A 19,039-nucleotide genomic window follows, 5' to 3' on the forward strand; every position below is an offset into this window, starting at 1 on the left:
AGGAGGTGTGTTAACGTTTTAATAATCATCAACTTTAGTTTCTTTTTTATACATCACGCGGAGCTAGTGTATCCTAAATTTTCATCAATCTTTAACGCTAGATAGCGCGCTCGTCGACCACGAATTAGCGAACATAAGTGAACTATTATTCCATATAAGCTTGCTTTTTTGTACATTTAAGGTGATCGTCGTGAACGTAGAACGTTCTGTTTTCTCAGGCAACGAGACAAATACAAAAAGTATGTTATTATTGTTTTCACCATAAAATTAACCATTAAATCATTGATGGTTAACATTAATCACATGCGTGATTAAATTCATACAAAATAAATATTGTTTGTCTTATTTTCTATAGTAAATTTTGTATGTCATGAAGAGTCTTATATTGTTTATTTGCAATCGTTTCGCATTTCATTGATATTACTTTTTCTTTTTCTTTTTTTTTTTTTTTTATTAAGGCATCGATAAAGATACCGTCCAAGAGGGCTATTCAGCCTTTTTGATAACATGAATGAGTCTAAGCAAAGAACTAGCGATATGGAAGTAGATGATAATAATGCAGCTCCGGTGGAAGTACCAATGGAAGTTGATGAAGATACATCAGAAAGAGATCCCAAAGCATCTGCTAATCTTACAAGTGCGATCAAAGTCATGGCATCTTCTGGTACAGTTGGTTCAGTGTCTATCAGTTTACACCCTTTGGTTATCATGAATGTTAGCGAACATTGGACTAGATTAAGAGCTCAAGAAGGAACTGAACAATTAGGTAGCTTGATCCTGTGTTATTTATTTTTTTATAAGCTTAAATTTATAATTGGACGATTAAAATGACAAATTTCTTTTTCAGTATATGGAGCATTAATAGGAAAACAAAAAGGACGTAATATAGAGATTATGAATTCCTTTGAGTTATTGTTTACATGCATTGGTGATGATGTTATCATTGATAGGGATTACTATAATACAAAAGAGGAACAATTTAAACAAGTCTTTAGTGAAATGGACTTTCTTGGATGGTATACTACAGGAGATATGCCTAACGAGAGAGATATTAGAGTACACAAACAGATTTGCGAAATCAATGAAAGTCCAGTACTATTAAAATTGGATCCAAGACCAAAAAATACAGACGTAAGATAAACTTCATGGAGCTATTGATTCTTAGAAAACTTAACAAACATACTATATAATGTATATTTTTTACAGCAATTATCTGTTTCCATGTACGAGTCTGTGATTGATTTAGTTAATGGAGAAGCTACTATGCTATTTGTTCCATTGACTTATACATTAGCTACAGAAGAAGCAGAAAGGATTGGAGTTGATCATGTTGCAAGAATGTGCAGTAACGAACAGGGAGAAAGTTCTTTAGGTAAAATTCTTTTTGTCTATTGAAAATTATAATTTTCTATTTTAAGATTTTATATAATTTTTGTTAAATATTTTAGTGGCAGAACATTTGGCAGCTCAACATAGTGCTATCAAAATGTTACATTCGAGAGTAAAATTAGTATTAAGATATGTACAAGCAGTACAAAATGGTGAATTAAAAGGAAATCATGAAGTATTAAGAGCAGCCTGTTCTCTTGGATATCGTTTACCTGTTTTAAATAATCCTAAATTTAGAGCTGACTTTTATAATGTATGTATTTAAATATGCTTTTTTTTCTAAATTACATTTATGCAAGTACAATGATTTATTTATATTTTATTTCAGCAATGCAATGATTTTGGTCTGATGACATACTTGGGTATTATAACCAAAGGTTGCAATAATATAAATCAATTTGTAAACAAATTTAATATACTCTATGATAGACAAGGTGTTGGTCGGCGTTTGCGAAGTTTGTTTTTTTGATAAGTGAATGGAACTTTTTGTTGTTTTTTTTTTTTATACTTTCCTTTTCTTACACCTAATTAAGATAATAAACTCAGGATTTGGAAAATGAAATCATCAGTGCAATTGGTGAGTAAATTTTGCAGAATGATGGAGTATATTGTATTGAATATGGAATAAAGCTCTACTAAGCAGGTACACTTAATTATAGTTTTATAAGTTAATTGACTGAAGTAAGATGTTTCACTTATATAAAAAGTTAAAAGCAAAACGTAACGAAGGGTATTTATGATACTTATAGAAAATATTTATATACCTTCTTCATATGCTTTGATTTAGAAACAATAAACCAGGAATGCGGTATCTCATTAACTGTGCTGTAGGATATATAAACTATCTTTAAGATGTAAAGTCAATAAAGCCTGTGATGCATTGTGTGAATCATATTGCTTTACTTCACATTCAGTTTTATATTAGGTAATAAACAATATCGAAAGAACAATTTAATATAACTTATTGAACAATAATTCAAAGAAATTTTATACGTCGATTATCTAATTGAATGTGTCGATTTATAGTCAAATTTGTTGAAATAATTTAGGCTTTCGTTATTATAATATAAAAAATAATTCATAGTTTTTACATAAATCTATAGGGTCACATATGTTCAATACAAACATAATATAATATGTTCAAAAATGAGATACATGTAAATAGTACATAAGAGAGAATTTTTTGATGAATACTTTCACTCGTTGTTTTGTAATGGAAGACCTTGTGTTAATAGACGCATTTTCCTTCACAGGCTACATTAATATCTAATTCATATAAGTAGATGTATACAAATTATTTGATATATATAAAAAGCAGCCTGTATATTTGTTTATAAAATATGACAAAAAGTTTTTCTAAAATTCTATTCATTGTTATAATATCTCAGCTGTATAAAGTTGTAAACCACAAAGATTATTCATCAAATAGGAAATTTTCTGATTAAAATCCTTCAATTTTTTCATCAATTTTCATGAGATTGAGGTTTGCAACCTTATTTGCTAGAACTATTTATTATTCTTAACTAGAGCTTATTGTATTGTGCAGAGTTTTATTTATAGTAAAAGCAGCATTCTTAATTACTCTGTATGAATCAAAGTTCGTATAAGCGCAGAGTTCGCTTAAAATATCACTTTAGAAGTAGAACTTTTTTCTCGTTAAGTATTGATATATCTGCTGCAGAAAATAGAATTTTCTTAAAAGATGTATATAAATTTTGTGAAATATTCCTGATATTTTTGGACCATATGGGTATAAATTGAGTATAGGTAAACTTATTTTCTTTTGAACGAAAAGTACATTTTGGATTTTATGTCTTTCTTTTTTCTCTCCTCATTTTTTTGCTTTTTGCTTTTGATATTGAAGTACCATTCTTCTGCTTGTACTAGCAATTACTCTATATTATATATATATATATATATATATATATATATATATAATGTCTTGCAAATTTTACTGTATAAAATATATAGATTAGTATATATTGTGTTTCATTAATTATTATATGCAAATATATTTCATTGTATAAACAAAGAATTAGAATTGACATGTCATACATTCGTGTTACTAATATATCATATTGTACATCTGTCTAACATAATAGCTGTGCTATAAAGTTATTATCATTTTTTTTTCTTTTTCTTTCTTTTGAATACTGCTACTCCTATATACTCATTTAACCTGTTTCCCTGAAAATGCAGTTTCTCATATATTTACAGAAAATATCAGAATATCTACTTTTACTTTGATAGACTATCTTGTACAACAGCTTGTGCAGTTGTGAGACATCGTGTTTTGATATGCTAAGTGATAAAGTCATTGATCTTTTTCCTTTGGAGTTAAATCGAGTTTAAATCTTGGAAAGATAAAATAAAAGAAGTTGCTTATCTTCAGGTGATCCTTTCATTCCAACGATTTAGTATAGGAATAATCGTGACTTATCTGGTGCTTTATAAAATCTTATCAATGGTTTTAAATTCTATTTGTTTAGTCTTAGTTTAATAAGATCACAAAGAAATTTGATTAAAATATTATATTTACAATAGTTTTAGTGTACCAAATAGATGGAATGTAAGAGTGGAACATAAGCAACATCTTGTTCGATCGTATACCTATATTAGTCTTATCTATTGCAATCTTTACGTTCTCTATTTTTTCTTAAACCTGTTTCCTTTTTCTTTTTTTATTATGTGTAAGCCTCGTTTCATATTTTAGTACCAAATTAATCTCGATGTTTATTTGTCGTCGCCTATTGATACCGTATTTTTTTCACGTGACATTAGTAAGCTGTCCTCTATCATAGTAGCAAGAATGTCTACTAAAACGGACAGCATTGGGTCAGGCTAAGGACTCAGTTTGTCCGTACCGATTAATTCTTCAAAAAGATTACTTTTGTTTTCTACTCTTTTTTCAATGGCTTGTAGAGAAAACTTTAATACAGCTGCAGCTAAATCACCTACTGACCAATGTCTATCTAGAAGAACTCTACTTATTGTATCCAACTAAAATGTAAATAGTGTTATTAGAGTTTAAAGTTGTTTTTTTTTCAAATTATATATATTCTTATCCTGAAATTTAATTCGATTCTTACCTTAGATAAAGAACAATTTCCTGCGGTATAATAAATTAATCTTGGTACACCTGCCAAAGAAGCTGCAAGCCATTGTATGACAAGCTTCAATTGTGGATCACCTCTTAATCTTGATCCACAACCCCAATTGCCTGTTGCTACAGACAATAATCCCCCGATGTTAGAACTATTCTCTCGAGGTATCTGTAAATATAATAATTATGACATTATCTTTTTATAATTTTACGTATCATTTGTGTGTATATATATATATATATATATATATATATATATATATATATATGTAGCCTTTGTCAATATCGTCGTAATATTCAATAAAAGTGTATTGACATGCGGTAAATGAGTATCTATGAAAAAGAGAATTATTGTTAATGAATTGTGAGACTGTAAAAAAGAAGGAAGCATAAAAGATAACACTTAGTTTCATAATCTAAATTTTTTAATTACAGTATTCTTTTCGTGAGCAAATGATGTTCGATCGTTGTTCGATGTTGTATCGAATTAATGGTTCATAGAAGAAAAGAAGATAATTACTTATTTATCGTACGATGAAAATATGTTATCAATTTTTACGAAAAAGAAAAGCGTATTGTAAGATAGATAGAATGAGAGACAGATAAATGTTATGTTAATTATTAAGGACTAGTGTTTACTGAAAGCAATATTCTTAATATAGATCATGCATGAATAATTAGTACATATATATTGTATGTAAGTGTTTGTTTTTTCTTTTATATATATATATATATATATATATTCTTTTATATATATATATATATATATATAAAATTTGTATATTTGTCAAATTTTTATTACATATCTTTAGAGAGAAAGAGATAGAGAATCGAAGTGATAGGCATCAGACAAAAGTTTGAAGTTGTCAACGTTATTACGTTCGTGTCATGCATTAGATTGTTAAATATGTATACTAATTCACAATATCATTATTGTGACTCTAAGAATAAGTCTGCTCACTTCGTTTACTAAACATTGTATGGACTTCTCTATAGGATTTCCATGCGTAGTATTATTGACACAAGTCGATCCCGATATATTATCATCAGTTCCAGAGATCTTTCTATCTATAGACTTGGGTAGATATACAGTAGTATGATCATCGACCAAGGTTTGATATACCTCAGAAGTAAATGCAACAGCTCGCAGTTTCCTGCGTTGAAAATCCTTCGTATCCTTTGTTATCGTTGCCTCATCGCTCAGAGCATCTTCATAATATTCTATTTCTTCTGATTCAGAAACCTGTGTGGTACAGCTTTAAATGTGTGTCTAATAAAATTTGAAGTCTTTGAAAATATTCATTTCTTTCTCATTTTCTCATACTTTATACCATATGATTTATTTTGTATGATATATTTATTATCAAATATGATTTTCAGGGCTAATAACATGGTATTGAAATTTTTCCATACTTTATATATTATAATCAGGGTTATATATATATATAAAAAAAAAAAAAAAATAAATCTTTATCGTCTCTCATTCTATGGTGATGTACGATTTTAGAATGAATTTATTCGCTTAGCATTTATTCATAATAATAAATTTAAAAAGATAAAAAATAATGTTTACCGATTGCTGCCTTCTGCTTTTCTGACGTGCCAGTTCTAAACTTAAACTTCTCACAGCTAAAGCTAATTTGTGCCTCTGATTTATATCAGTCGAATCGATGAAAGGTTGAGGTTCACCCTCTTGAACTGGAACACCTGCGAACGATTCGCTAAGCGCTCTTTTTAACAACGAACCAGCGAATCTAACGACTGCTCTATCTCGTGCATCCAACTCACGATTTTCATCTTCTGCGATTGGATCTTCCAACCATTTTGACAATTGCTCATAGACTTCTTCTAATTCGGAACAGAAGTCTAATAGAATGAAAATAGAAAATGTTTCATCAATATATCAGAAGTATCGAAGTTCAATATTTTGCACAAATTGTATTCTGACTTACCAGAATTATATTCTGTACTGAAACTATATCTACTGCTAGCATTGGTTTCTCTTCTTTGAAATGCCGGAGGTTGACTTTGTCGAAATCTACCCAACCATTTTTGTTCTGCTTCCAAAGACTCTTTCAAAAAATCTTCGTCTACCGTTTCGTCTCGCAGAACGAATCCCCTTGAACCTCCTCTTTTCAATCTACAACGTTTGATTAAACGTTAAATAATAGTTAAATAGACGAGATTATAAGTATCAAATAGATAAGTATCAATTGAAAAGATTTACTTGATATCTTGATCACAGACGTGACTTCCCGCGATACTTATCCCAACGGCATAACTACTTTCACCGGAAGAAGTATTGGAAGTAGATGCACCAGTGGCTGTACTTTCTCGCTTGAGAGCTTCTTTTAATCTTTGTGCAAATGTACCTCGTCTTTCGGGTGTATCCAATTGCGAACTGTATCGCCTCGTTAATTTTTGCTCTTCCTCGTCTAAAATCGATAAAAAATTCTACTCGATTGTACTAATTGTAAACAAAGTTGAGAATAATGATCATTCTTCTACGTACCAACTTCTTCGTCCATCGTGTCTTTTGCACTGTGAAAACTATCCGTACTTTGACTATTGCAACTACTGTAAACAGACATTTGACCAAGAGATTTCCGAGTGACTGGTAAAACTTCACCGCTAGATCCAAGAACAATAAAACGATTTTTTTTGTTCATGCAACTGCTGTCCTTGCAAACTCTTCGAGGGCTCGCTGATCGAACAAATTTACCGTTTGGTTTTGTTCGAAGTTCAGTACCACTCGGTGATTTGCTCAATTCACCAAATGTCGTTGTTTCAACTGTTACAATTAGGAAATGCAATGATCTAATCAAAATTATTACAGTAGATATTACTATGAAAATAATTGTTAAATCGTTAAGTTTCTAACCATCTTTCGTGGCATCACCAATTTCATAAAACTTATTTTCATTTTCAATTTCAGGTGGAGTGCTACTAAAACTTTCACCAATCGGTGACAATCTCCGAGCTCCTAAACTTCCATCGGTATCTAATTCGGTTTTGATCGGATCTGTTGGGCTACTCGGTACGTGTCTTTGTCGAAATCCTAAAAGGGACTTGTTCATTTCTCTCAAAATGTTGTCTTCTTCGAATTGCGTTAATGGTAATCTTGAATAATCTTCTGGATCTATACAGCAAATGGTTACCTTAAAAGAGAAATAAATAATATTTAAATAAAATATTTGTAAAAAGATGAACAACTTATCTATCATAATCAATATAATCAATTACGGTATTAGGCTTGGGAACAGCTTCGAATATTGCTCTGTTATGGGGATCGTTTATGATGGATATACGTCTAACATTTTCCACTACCAAAGCTTCGTTATCTTCCAAAGCCTCGACTGATAAAATTGCTGCGATCATTTCTGGATGAGTTGCTAGCTGGAATAGAGAAAGATTTTTTTTCGTAATTTAATATTGCATTTTAACCAATTACACAGTGATATTTATTTACATGAATGGTTTCTTGCGTAACATCACCGTCGAGTACTCCACCTCCAAATCTTGCGCTTGCGAAACAGACGTAAACAGTTTCTGTTTCTTGCCTTCCCAAACGACCTTCGTGACGAATCGTCAAAGGACAAAGTGGTACATTACTTTCGAGCCAATCTTCTATGGTCAACCATTGTTTTGACGTCATTACCTATGTACAATAAACGAACGAATTAAAATAATTCCCCTTTCAATTATCTCTTTCATATGCTTATTTACCCTAATTCATATCATTCTCAACAAACGCACTTTCATTTTACCTGTCTCGAAATAATCACTCGCCCATCCAATGCACCTTCGTTTTCAAGATAATCGTAGTAATGAAATATGCTCTTCAATTTTGCTTTCTGACAATTCCTAAGACATAGTAATATCTTCGTCGATATTTCGTAAAGAATCATTATTATAATTTTCATTTCAGTTGGATTTGACTCACGTGTGAAGGTGTTTGAAGAAATTCGTAAAGTTGAAGTCTCTTAGTGTGGGATGTGTTTTTGTCGTTCTTTTTGGATATGTTGAGAAAAATGCGTTAGCGATAAGAGAAGAGACGAAAGCGTAACTGTATTCGACGCTATCTCCTAAATAAAAAAAAGAAAAAAAATATGGAAAATTATTTTATATATATATATATATATATATATATATATATATTATGTATGTATCGTAAATGTTCGTAGATGTCGTAATGAAAAAAATTCGAAATATTTATTAATGTATTTTTTGTTTTAACCTTTTTGCATTTTTTTGTTTGTTTGTTAAATATTGCGATGAATTACCCTGTTGCTGCAGACTGTAGTGTAAGCCCTGAGGAGGTTTCGTAGATCTCAAAGATTTAGCTCTCTCTACCATTCGTGGTATGGTTTTTTTGAATACCTGCTCACGTTCGATAGAATCGAGATCCTCATCGAGAAATTTTGCTAATCCTGTGAACAACTCAGGATCTTGAATGTCTTCCTCGGGATCTAGGCTTATGCTGAAACGAACATTCGCGCCGTTGTTAAAAGAAAATAAAATGGAAATAATAAACAAACAGACGTCATCTTTCACAAGGCGCGAAATCGAAACCAGTTTAATACTGGTTCTGGTTGATCGTTAAATTTTTTTTTATATTTTTATATTTTATCTTGTCATTCCTTTTCATAAAAGATTTAGGAATATCTTTTTAAGAGGATCATAAAAGATGAGACACTAACGAGATCCTTAAACGTTTCTCTAATGCGCAGACGCGACAAGTTCGTCGTAAATTTTACGCTCCTCCGAGCAGTAACATCAAACAAAATAAAATACAGGCGTGAGATCATCGACCGAATATAGTTTCGCGTACGTGTGCATTGTCGTATCTCAGCGAGTTAATTTTGCAACTATGTCAAAGAGAAATATTATTATAAATCAAAGACAAGAGGAAATTATTTCTTTTTTATTTCTTTTTTCTTTTTCATTCATTCATTATATATATATATATATATATATATATATATATATATATATATATGTTTGAAATCATTTTTAAATAATGCAACAAAATATCTATACACGTGCACGTGTACGCGCGCCTTTCTGTCTATAATTCTCTGTTTTTACTTAACGCTACGTAACGTAATACAATAAGATGCGTAAAATGTTACGCTTACTTGCACATGTCGTGCAATCTCTGCATCGCGTCCAAAAGATCCGTAGAGTTTTTGGCCAGCGCTGCTCTGTCTAATTGTTTTACCACAGCTGGCCACCATGGTAGATCGCAAGGAAGCATAACTAAAGCCATCGTAGATGAGAATCTGTCGAAAAAAACAAAATTTTACTTATCGTTCTTTTTTTTTTTAATTTATATTTTTCACCTATTCAAATGATTTTCTATTATCGTGAAAACATTATTAATAGATGAAGATTGATTACGATGAACCAATTCACATCGTGAAACGCGTATTTTTTAATCGTTCGAATTTACGAGACATCGCGATTGTCAGTTAACATTTTCTTTGGCATCTAGCCCACGGTGAGTTGTGTTCTATTTCGTATTGACCTATATATATATACCTATATATATATATTCTATAGATATTATTATATTGTATGGCGAGAGAGTCAATTTTTTTCGTAGGAAAGAACTTTTACAGGCGCGTCTACGAAGGTGCCTATTAGGTTGCAACGATGCTTAGAAACGATATCGACCCTTTTCTCCCTCTTGCTAAGGGCCTTTCTCGGGAAAATCTTTACTTGGTGTACTATATCTAGTAAATTAACACCTTAAGTTAATACGACGATAATGATTCTGATAATAACGACAATAATGATGACAATAATGATGACAACAATTATAATTATAACGATGTCCTTTTAATCGATCTAAAATTATTCATGAAACTTTCTATTCGCTATGGATAAGTATCATAAACCTTATCTTTAAAAATTGACTGTCTGTATTATTATTATTTGTCTAGATTAATATATAAAAAAAAGGTAATGAAAATAAAAAAGAAATATAAAAAAAATGTATTTAGAAGCCCGTTTGACCACGTTACAAGAGTTCTCTTTGGCGAGTTGAGAGGGTGCGTTACGTCCCGCGACATTTCGTAAATTCTACGCATGCGCGATGCACGTTGATATATAATTAGGCGCTTTCTCTCGTAGCAGGGGCGAGATGGACGTCGTTCGAGGTACAACGCACCGCTCTCTCGACTTATTTTCTTGAACAGAGAGAGCATCACCCCGTTTATATAATCACCTTTCCTCCCTTCTTCACCGGCACTTTTACATATACGCACAGACACACACTCTCTTTCTTTCTTTTTATTTCTGTTTATTCTTGTTTGCTCGTTCGATTCTTCAAAACGAAGAAGAGTCAGATCTTGAGACGCGTTGTCCCGGTGCCGCAAGGCACGACGCTCTGCGGCCAACTCCTTTTTTGATCCTTGAAACGCCGGCACATAGTTGATTACTTCCTCCCCCTTCTACACCTTCCCCTCTTTTTCTGATATCTCTCCCTCTATCACACGTTATTTTTTTCTCTTTCTTTCTCTTTACCCTTCTCTCTCTTTCTCTCTTCTCTCTTTCTTGATAAAACCTATACTATCACAAAATCTGTATTTGTTTTATTCCAACGGATCTTCTTTTTTTTCAAAACCTTTAAAACTTTAGGCCGACCTTCTTTTTTTTTGATTGTAATCACTATATATTTCTCTTTGAACGTATTCCGGAAAGAAGAAAAGGGGTAAAATCAAATGGCATGATATTATTTCTTGGCTTTATACAAGGGCGCACGAAAGAACGACCGCACTGCCACGGACGTTACTACTGCCGCGTCGTCGTACGTGCGTACGTCGTTTTCTTCGTAAGATTTTGCCGGTCCCCGTAGACCCGGACTATCTATCCCCTCTCTCTATTCATTCCATTTCACCACCCCGCTATCTCGTTATTTATAGAACGGCGCCGGCGCCCTGGACAAAACTCCTACATGTATACAATTTCTATTGCAAAGTTTCAAACGTTCCACCCTAAGTAATTTCTGCGTCGGTAAAATCGCTACTTATGGACAGATTTCTATTTTATCGACTTAAAGAAAAAGTAAAGAGACGAAGGTAATCGTTTTTTGATTTATCTCGAATTTTAAAATTGATTCCTTTTTGCTAAAAAAATTTTAAATACTCAATACTTTTACATATACAAGTTGAAATTTTAATAAAATTAGAAATAATGTCGAGTTTCCAATAATTTTCAATTAACTTATCTTCAGAGAAATATAATCTAGCATGTAGTTTTTTTTTCTTTCTTTTATCAGATGTATTATAATCTTTATTACAAAAATTTCTATCACACACTAACTCGAATGTCAGGTTATGCGTGAGTGGGTTTAAACTAGTGGAAATAATGTTTTTCTATTGTATTTGTAGTTCATAGTTTGTTTATACCTGTTGCTGAAGTTGCATACGTTTACGAGAGAAAGATGGTGAATAACCTTAAAGCACGCAAATTCCTGTTTCACGTTAAGATAACAAATCTCGGAATGGGTAGTAAGATGCAATCAAGATGCAATTATGATTCATCGATATCTGTAAGTTATTTCGTTTATCCGTGAACATGATGATTACTATTCTTATTGACTGGTTAAAAGAAACGTACAGCATCTTGTTTTGCAAAATGGATTAAAAATAGTCAGTAAAAGTAGCTCTTTGCTTTACCAACCAAACAGGTAACGGTTAGTAATAGTAGATACCTTTCTTTTCGATTGATAATATTAAATTCCTATTTTTACGGCCGGTAACTCAGCGATATATATTCCCTATCTTATTGACTGAGCATAATCAATATATAGATCAAATATATTGTTTCTAATAATAGCATAGTACAAAATTAGAAGTTAAGAATCATACAAAGGTATGTAATATTTTAAAATATTGTATTATTTTTACGGGAGTTTCTTTCGTAGTGGACAGTTTTTTCCTAGTGGTTTGTTTTTATCGGTTTGGTCTTCAGAAACCGAGCAATAATATAATGCAACTTTTTGTTGCTGACCAGTTTAATTGAATTCTTTAAATTTTAATTAAAAAGTTTTAGCTTCATATCACATTTTACAATTAACGATGCGTTCGAATTCTGTAATATATTGAAACAAATACGATCGTATCACTTGGCATTTTTGCCAAATGCATTATCATGTTCAATGCCGCACGGATCATCGGTAACCCATGTCGAACTTTCCATTCAGGACGTTGTGGTTGTTTTATGTAAAACGAAACATGATCATGAAATCATCAGTTGATGCATAATTATTATGTATAATGCAATTTTCATATTTTGGGCTATCGATGAGTTGCCGGCGTTTCCGCATCATCGAGCCGGTTCACAAAAGCATTTTCGACTCATTATCTTCAAGTTATCAACATTGTCTTTTTAATTTCATTAATTTTTTTTTATTGTCACACAGCGACATTCGCATAGTGCTTTCATAAAGGATACAAATGACAAATAAAGCGAGTAAAATATTATATGTACCAATTAGTAATCTGACTCGAAAATATAGCAAGACAGTTTATATTATATTATTCCGTACCGGAACATTTAGCCATGCGAACTCTTGGCGGTCTATCAGACTTTTTCTGAAGGGTCATTTATTACTACATATATGGAATATTTACTCTAATATCGTAGGATGTAGAGACTGGATAAAAAAAAAAATGTCAGACGAAAGTTGTTTGTTTTTGAACCGACTAACTTTTGTTTCGAATTTCTTTTTATTCGAAAATGTTTTCGAGATATTTAAATGTTTTAATTTTTAAAAATCATCCTGAATATCCTGTAATGTAAGTTAAGAGAAAAAAAAGAGAGAGAAAAAGAGAGAAAGAAAAGTCGAACGAATCTCTAATAAAAAGAGAGAAAGAAGTCTTGTTGAGTAAGTGTAAAAGAGAAAGAGTTAGAAAGAAAGAAAGGATAATAAGTCTGGGTAAGTAACGGTGAAGAGGGAGCGAGCTCGAGGAGAAGAAAATTGTCGGAAAAAAGAAGATAAAGACGGCCAAAAGGTGGTTCTATGCATGCTGGACACGCTCCACGTCCATTTCTTTTAGCCACGTTCTACGCAACGTCCATGGGACTCCTACCTTTATTAAATTCCCGTCGTGCGATATTGTCCGACCGCTTTTACTTCCATTCGCGGTTCGAACAATTATCTACGTCCTTTCTTTTAATCTCTCTAATCGTATCGTTGATCGAGATGAGCACAGCTTTTTTCTTTTTTTTTTTTTTTATCGGAGATAAAAGGTACGTTTTGATTTTTCGTGAAATTCTCAGATTCTCTGTTTGAAAATTGTTCACTTCTTCATTTTTTCATTAATTTTCTCTTTTCTTTTTCTTTCGTTTTAATTTTAATTTAATTGGAATTATACCTTCGTTTGAGGAACAATCATTTCCAAACGAAATCTTTTTATTTTAATTTAAAAATGCATTTTAAATTAACTGAAAAAAATCAATCAACATCGATGTTCGTCGTTTTATCTTTACTGTCATTTCGTGAAAAAAGATAAGAAAGAAAATTTCCTTTTGTCCTCTCACAATATCAATAGAAAATCGTCGAATCTCTTTCCTCGAGTGAAAATTACAGTTAGGAGAAAATTCTACGTTAGTACGTTGTACCCTACAAGCACGCCGTGCAAATACTTCTCTTACCGTCTTTAATCTAGACTAAGGTTAAACATTATGCTTCCTACGTGTCCCTGAAAATCTTCCTTGGTTGGCTTTAACCGACCGAATCGTAGTCGATTTCGTTTCTATCTTGAAACACATCCCGAAAAAGTCAAACTCCCTATTCTATTTTTCGAGTCTTCTTTTTCTTTTTATCAATTTAGAGCGATTCGAGACAAAAATAAAAAGAAATTGGAAAATAACGAGAAGTTAACTTGATAGGAATATGAAACAAATAAAATAAAAAATAAAATGGCAACGAACTCTGTCAGGGAATTTTATTTTATATATATGTATGTGTGTGCGTATGTGTACATATTTTTCGCGTCGAAAGATAATTAAATATCCAATGAATAAAGTGAGGAAAGTTATTAACTCGTCATGATGATAAAAAAGAGAAGCCCGAAGCAAGTTTGGAAAGGGGAGAAAGTGGAGGATTGGGGATGAAAAAATATTTCGAGAGCAAGTTCGTTTGACGTGTTGCGGTCGTGTGCACTCACGAAAGACTTCCTTTGAACCTGTTGATGCCATTTCGAGAGCTCACCTTTTGCTTTTCCTACTGTTAAATGATTATTACATATATTGTTGACCGATTGGTACATATACGCAAAAAATAATGAGTTTAACATCGGTCACGTTTACGAACGAATTAAAACCGTTATTAAAAAATTAAAAATTTAAGAAAATTGGTAATATCAAAATTAAACAAACACTATCCAACACGACAATATTATAATAACGACTATCACAATTTTATACTACATGCACGTTAAACATAATTATACTCGTGACCCCATGAATAATGTATTAAAAAGAAAAAAAAAAAATCAAAACTGATAAGAAGATTATTAATTTAATCGATACTTCCAAATGAATTTTACTTATTCGATTAATGATCGTCATTTTGAATAAATCTTTTGACAGCCTTCATTATCAATTTGATCATCCTATTATATCTCGAACGAATGCTCGTTGGATTAGAAAATTATCCTATTAGATACTATTAAAATGTTAATTAGACGAATTATTCACTTGAACCTTTGATTATCGGTATAGAACAAATGATCAGTTATTCTTTCAAAGTTCGGTATATTAGTTTAGTTTTTGTTCTCTTACAATTTCATTCTTTTCATTCTTTTATTTATATATTCCGCAAATATGTTTGACACGAATAGAAACGCGTATACATTGGCATATGTACGTTGTTCAATTTGGCGTATCGTGTCAGCTATTCGCGAATGGATCCATTGCCATACAAATATTGTTTTGTAGCTATTTCGAAATAGTCTAGGTAGAAACCTGGCCGGCCCGCATTGCAGTTTCCAGAAATACTGCTAGCAGCAGCACTACTAGCAGAAGCACTAACAGCAGTAGTACCAGCACCAGCATCAGCAACAGTAGGAGAGCAGTACCAGCAGGAAAGGGTGGTAGTAGATACGCAGACACGGGAGAACGAGTTACATCAGCTAATTGTTTCTAACTGGATTAACCGACGAATTGTATGAATGTAGAGCCCGGTTCGTATCTCGGCAAGGCGCTCACCACACCTTTCCACCATTGTTCTTTGATCATAAGAGAAGTGGGTCGAGCTTTAGACTCCTTTTCGGGAGATTGCCTCCGGTTATTCTTGCCATTGACCTGCTAGTAACATGAGACCTCATAGAAAACTTACTTTTCGTCTTTTCAATCTAGAGATAGTATATATAAACAAATAAATATATATGTATGTGTACACATACGCTTCTATATACTTTTTTAATTAATTATATTTAGATAAGTGAAAAAAAATTATGTTAGCGTGTTAGCGTTATTTTCTAATAAACAGAAATTATGCTTCCAAATTGAGAACATAGAAAACTTATCTAATTTCCTACTTTTATTCTAGAGATATAATATATTTGTATAATATGATAATAGTAATAGAGTATGTATGTATAGTATATATTATATTGTAATATGAAAGCAAGAGATAATAACACATAATATATATACATAATATATACATTGTATTTTTAATAATGAACGTAATAAAAATGCATGATGTATATACATATATATATTTTAGTAATTATGTGAGATAAGTAAGAAATATATAATGTTCGAACTGTGTAAGCATTATCCTCTAGAAAATTTTTTTTTTTAAATTAATGAGAATTATTATATGCATTTTTTTTTCTTCCAGTTCTATTTATTTATTTACTTTTTTAATGCATTAAAACACAACTGTCCAATTAACAGGTACTTTAAGGAAATATCTGACACATTCTTTTCAAGTATTATTTTTAATTGGAAATCTGCTTAGGATCATATCTACGATTCTCCAGTTCGTTAATACTCGCTTCAAGAAGAACTGTTTCCTTCGTTCTTTACAGATTCCTGAGTCTGCAACTGGAATTCGCCAGAATATTCTCGGTAATAACGTCTCTATGATTCTTTTTTTTCTTTTTTTATTTTCCTTGTGTTTTTTCCTTTTCTTTTTTTCATAAATTCTTATAATACATTTTATAGACACGAATTACCTTTAATGAGATTCTCTCTTCGAGTTCACGAAACAACAGAAAAAGAGAGAGAGAGAGAGAGAGAGAGGGGGAGAGAAATCAAAAGAAACGAGATCTTCAGATTTACAGGGACAATAATATAAGCGAGATGCGTTATTGAGAAAGCGAGGGAGACAGAAGGTATATTCGATGAATTATTTCGATATTTCGAATAGCAGAAGGATACAAAACGCTGTTGCATTCGTGAAATAGGAGAAAAGACGATGTGGAGACAAAAGGGGAAAGAACGAATAGTGGTGGAGGTGTAATGCTCGCCTTTATTCCAATTCTACTGTTACGCCGAGAGTGACAATTTTTTTCATCCCTTTCGACTCAAGGACCCCAAACGTTTTGTCGTCTCTATCCCTATATATATATATATATACACTCTCATTCTGTCTATCTATTTATCTATCTTCGTCTCTCCCTCTCTCTCTCTCTCTCTCTCTTTTCTGTTACTCCTTCGACCGTGAGAGAACCATTTCTCGTGAGGATACATTTATCAACGCCTGCTACCTAACCACAAGAGAGATAAATAATTTTCACTGGCTGCAAAATGTCCTGCTTGTTCTACCTCGCTTTCCTTCATAGACGGCACGTCCTTTTCCACGTTTGATCTTTTTCTTTTGAAATTTTTCGTCGTGCTGACCGTATTGCATCCATTGGCTATGATTAGATTTTCAAAGAAAAATTAAATCAAATTATTAGATAACTTGATTCATCGAATAAAATTTCTCTTTTACTTTTTTCTTTTTTTTTCTTCTTTTCTTTTTATAGAAAAGGAGAAAGTAAAATATAACTTCGTTCCATTAACAAATTTTTAATTTAATTCACTGGTAGTATGTAGAACCGCCTGTCAAACTGTCTGAAATATCGTGCAGACGATTTGTTATTAATTTAACTTTTAAATTATTTTATACATTATTGCAACACATGGGAGATAAGAGATTATTAATTAAACAAAAATATTCATTAAGTAATATTAATTGAGAAATAATTGTATACAAAACGGGAACGTTCAGTGTGGGAAAATAATTAATATGTCAATGGGTTAATAAAAGAAATAAAAAATATATATAGCAGTATAATTATATAATTATATAGATAAGTTGCATAATTGGGTTATGTATGTATAAGTTACGTAGATGCTATTGTTCGATATAGTTTCCGTTGAACACGCATTTAGAAAAAAAGAAAAAGAGAGAAGGGAAAGCAAGAATGTCGAGACTGGCGATGAATGCATCGAATAATTGATCCTAATTGATGAGTCAGTGTAAGTTATATCACTACTGAGCTCTTTCCTTCGTTTCCCAGTGTTCGTGTTCCAAATTCTTTTCTGTCTAGTACTATTCAAGGTCATCAAAGTTTTATTGCTGTTAACTTTTATTGTCAATATAATCAATCATTCTGCATATATATTATTTATTATATATATATATTAAATTATATATAATAGATATTGATTTAACAGATTCATTTTCCTGTTCGTGACATGTTAATTTTATATTAGAATTATTGACTATTTCCGGATACTTTGGGAGACAGTTTAATTAATAACGATTTCATAATTAATTAATATAGACATACTTTGAGAGATAAAAATTTTGATTTGTCATTTATTCTATTATCGAATATATATAAATTTTATATTTTGTACGGTATCATATATATGAGTAATATATATATTACACAATTTTACTTTATTTTATTTTATTCGATGTATCATCTATACCTATTATAAAATTTATGTATATTCGATATATTTGGGTATACATTATTTTCGTGAGAAGGAAGTATATGTAAAATGATTTGAAAAGTTTGTCGAAATAGAAGATGGCGATGCAAAGTGCTGCTACAGGATGAAAAGTAAGGAGAAAAAAGGATGAGAGTAACGCTCGGAGGAACGAGTAAATTCAAGGCGAAATACTCAAGTTACTTCTTCGAGAGTTACTGATACGCTCTGCCTTCCTTTGTATCCTGTTGCTGTTGCTGTTGCTTTCTCGAATGCGAATCAAATAAAAAGACGATTGTACTTTAAACGATTCTCCCAGTTGGAGAGACTTGAGTTCGTGAACGATATTAAATAACTTTCTTCGCGATCCACGACTTAAAGATTTACATTACGCGTTTCAACATTACGATGGAAATTGAAACAAAGTAGAACGTTTCTATTTATGTTTCTCGTTTTTTAATTTTTTTTTCTTCTTTTCCTACCGACTAGTATCAATGGAATGTGCTTTAACGAAATGAGACATGCGTTCTCTCTCTTTAGGGAGAGATTTATTTTTCCAATTAATTATTTCCTTTTTTTTTTATTTCTTTTTATAAAAAC

General features: G+C 31.5%; 2 protein-coding genes across 6 annotated transcripts; one reads left to right on the forward strand and one right to left on the reverse strand.

Annotated features, from left to right (window-relative positions):
- Nucleotides 1–71: 71 nt before the first annotated feature.
- On the forward strand, nucleotides 72–2,278 carry LOC127063593 (COP9 signalosome complex subunit 6). Its single transcript, XM_050993582.1, has 6 exons — nucleotides 72–239; nucleotides 459–766; nucleotides 848–1,131; nucleotides 1,207–1,372; nucleotides 1,449–1,642; nucleotides 1,718–2,278. Exons 2-6 carry the CDS (start codon nucleotides 508–510, stop codon nucleotides 1,856–1,858), a joined length of 1,044 nt encoding a protein of 347 aa, XP_050849539.1. The 5' UTR covers nucleotides 72–239; nucleotides 459–507; the 3' UTR covers nucleotides 1,859–2,278.
- LOC127063591 (uncharacterized) lies at nucleotides 1,873–11,352 on the reverse strand. 5 transcript variants are annotated; one of them, XM_050993578.1, is made up of 15 exons: nucleotides 10,722–11,351; nucleotides 9,631–9,774; nucleotides 8,776–8,972; nucleotides 8,436–8,577; nucleotides 8,260–8,356; nucleotides 7,962–8,150; nucleotides 7,736–7,888; nucleotides 7,374–7,650; nucleotides 7,005–7,283; nucleotides 6,720–6,927; nucleotides 6,445–6,632; nucleotides 6,066–6,358; nucleotides 5,616–5,735; nucleotides 4,479–4,661; nucleotides 1,873–4,389 (listed from the first exon to the last, which is right to left on the reverse strand). In XM_050993578.1, the coding sequence occupies exons 2-15, from the start codon at nucleotides 9,759–9,761 to the stop codon at nucleotides 4,231–4,233; spliced, it is 2,616 nt and encodes an 871-aa protein (XP_050849535.1). In that variant the 5' UTR covers nucleotides 9,762–9,774; nucleotides 10,722–11,351; the 3' UTR covers nucleotides 1,873–4,230. The 5 variants fall into 5 exon arrangements, with proteins under 5 accessions (XP_050849535.1, XP_050849532.1, XP_050849533.1 ...); XM_050993575.1 differs by having other exon boundaries at nucleotides 5,454–5,735; XM_050993576.1 differs by having other exon boundaries at nucleotides 5,454–5,735; nucleotides 10,665–11,351.
- Between the last annotated feature and the right edge of the window lie 7,687 nt (nucleotides 11,353–19,039).

This window comes from Vespula vulgaris, chromosome 4 (genome assembly GCF_905475345.1).
Source record: "Vespula vulgaris chromosome 4, iyVesVulg1.1, whole genome shotgun sequence".
In the NCBI taxonomy this organism is placed as follows: domain Eukaryota; kingdom Metazoa; phylum Arthropoda; class Insecta; order Hymenoptera; family Vespidae; genus Vespula; species Vespula vulgaris.

Excerpts from the sequence above, each read along its gene's own strand:
- LOC127063593 (XM_050993582.1), top strand. The coding sequence starts at position 508 with ATGAATGAGTCTAAGCAAAGAACTAGCGATATGGAAGTAGATGATAAT. Across the intron at positions 1,373-1,448 it reads ACAGGGAGAAAGTTCTTTAG|TGGCAGAACATTTGGCAGCT; the intron begins GTAAAATTCTTT and ends TAAATATTTTAG. Across the intron at positions 1,643-1,717 it reads TTAGAGCTGACTTTTATAAT|CAATGCAATGATTTTGGTCT; the intron begins GTATGTATTTAA and ends ATTTTATTTCAG.
- LOC127063591 (XM_050993575.1), bottom strand. The coding sequence starts at position 9,761 with ATGGCTTTAGTTATGCTTCCTTGCGATCTACCATGGTGGCCAGCTGTG. Across the intron at positions 8,578-8,775 it reads CTACAGTCTGCAGCAACAGG|GAGATAGCGTCGAATACAGT; the intron begins GTAATTCATCGC and ends TTTTTTATTTAG. Across the intron at positions 5,736-6,065 it reads AAAGCAGAAGGCAGCAATCG|GTTTCTGAATCAGAAGAAAT; the intron begins GTAAACATTATT and ends TGTACCACACAG.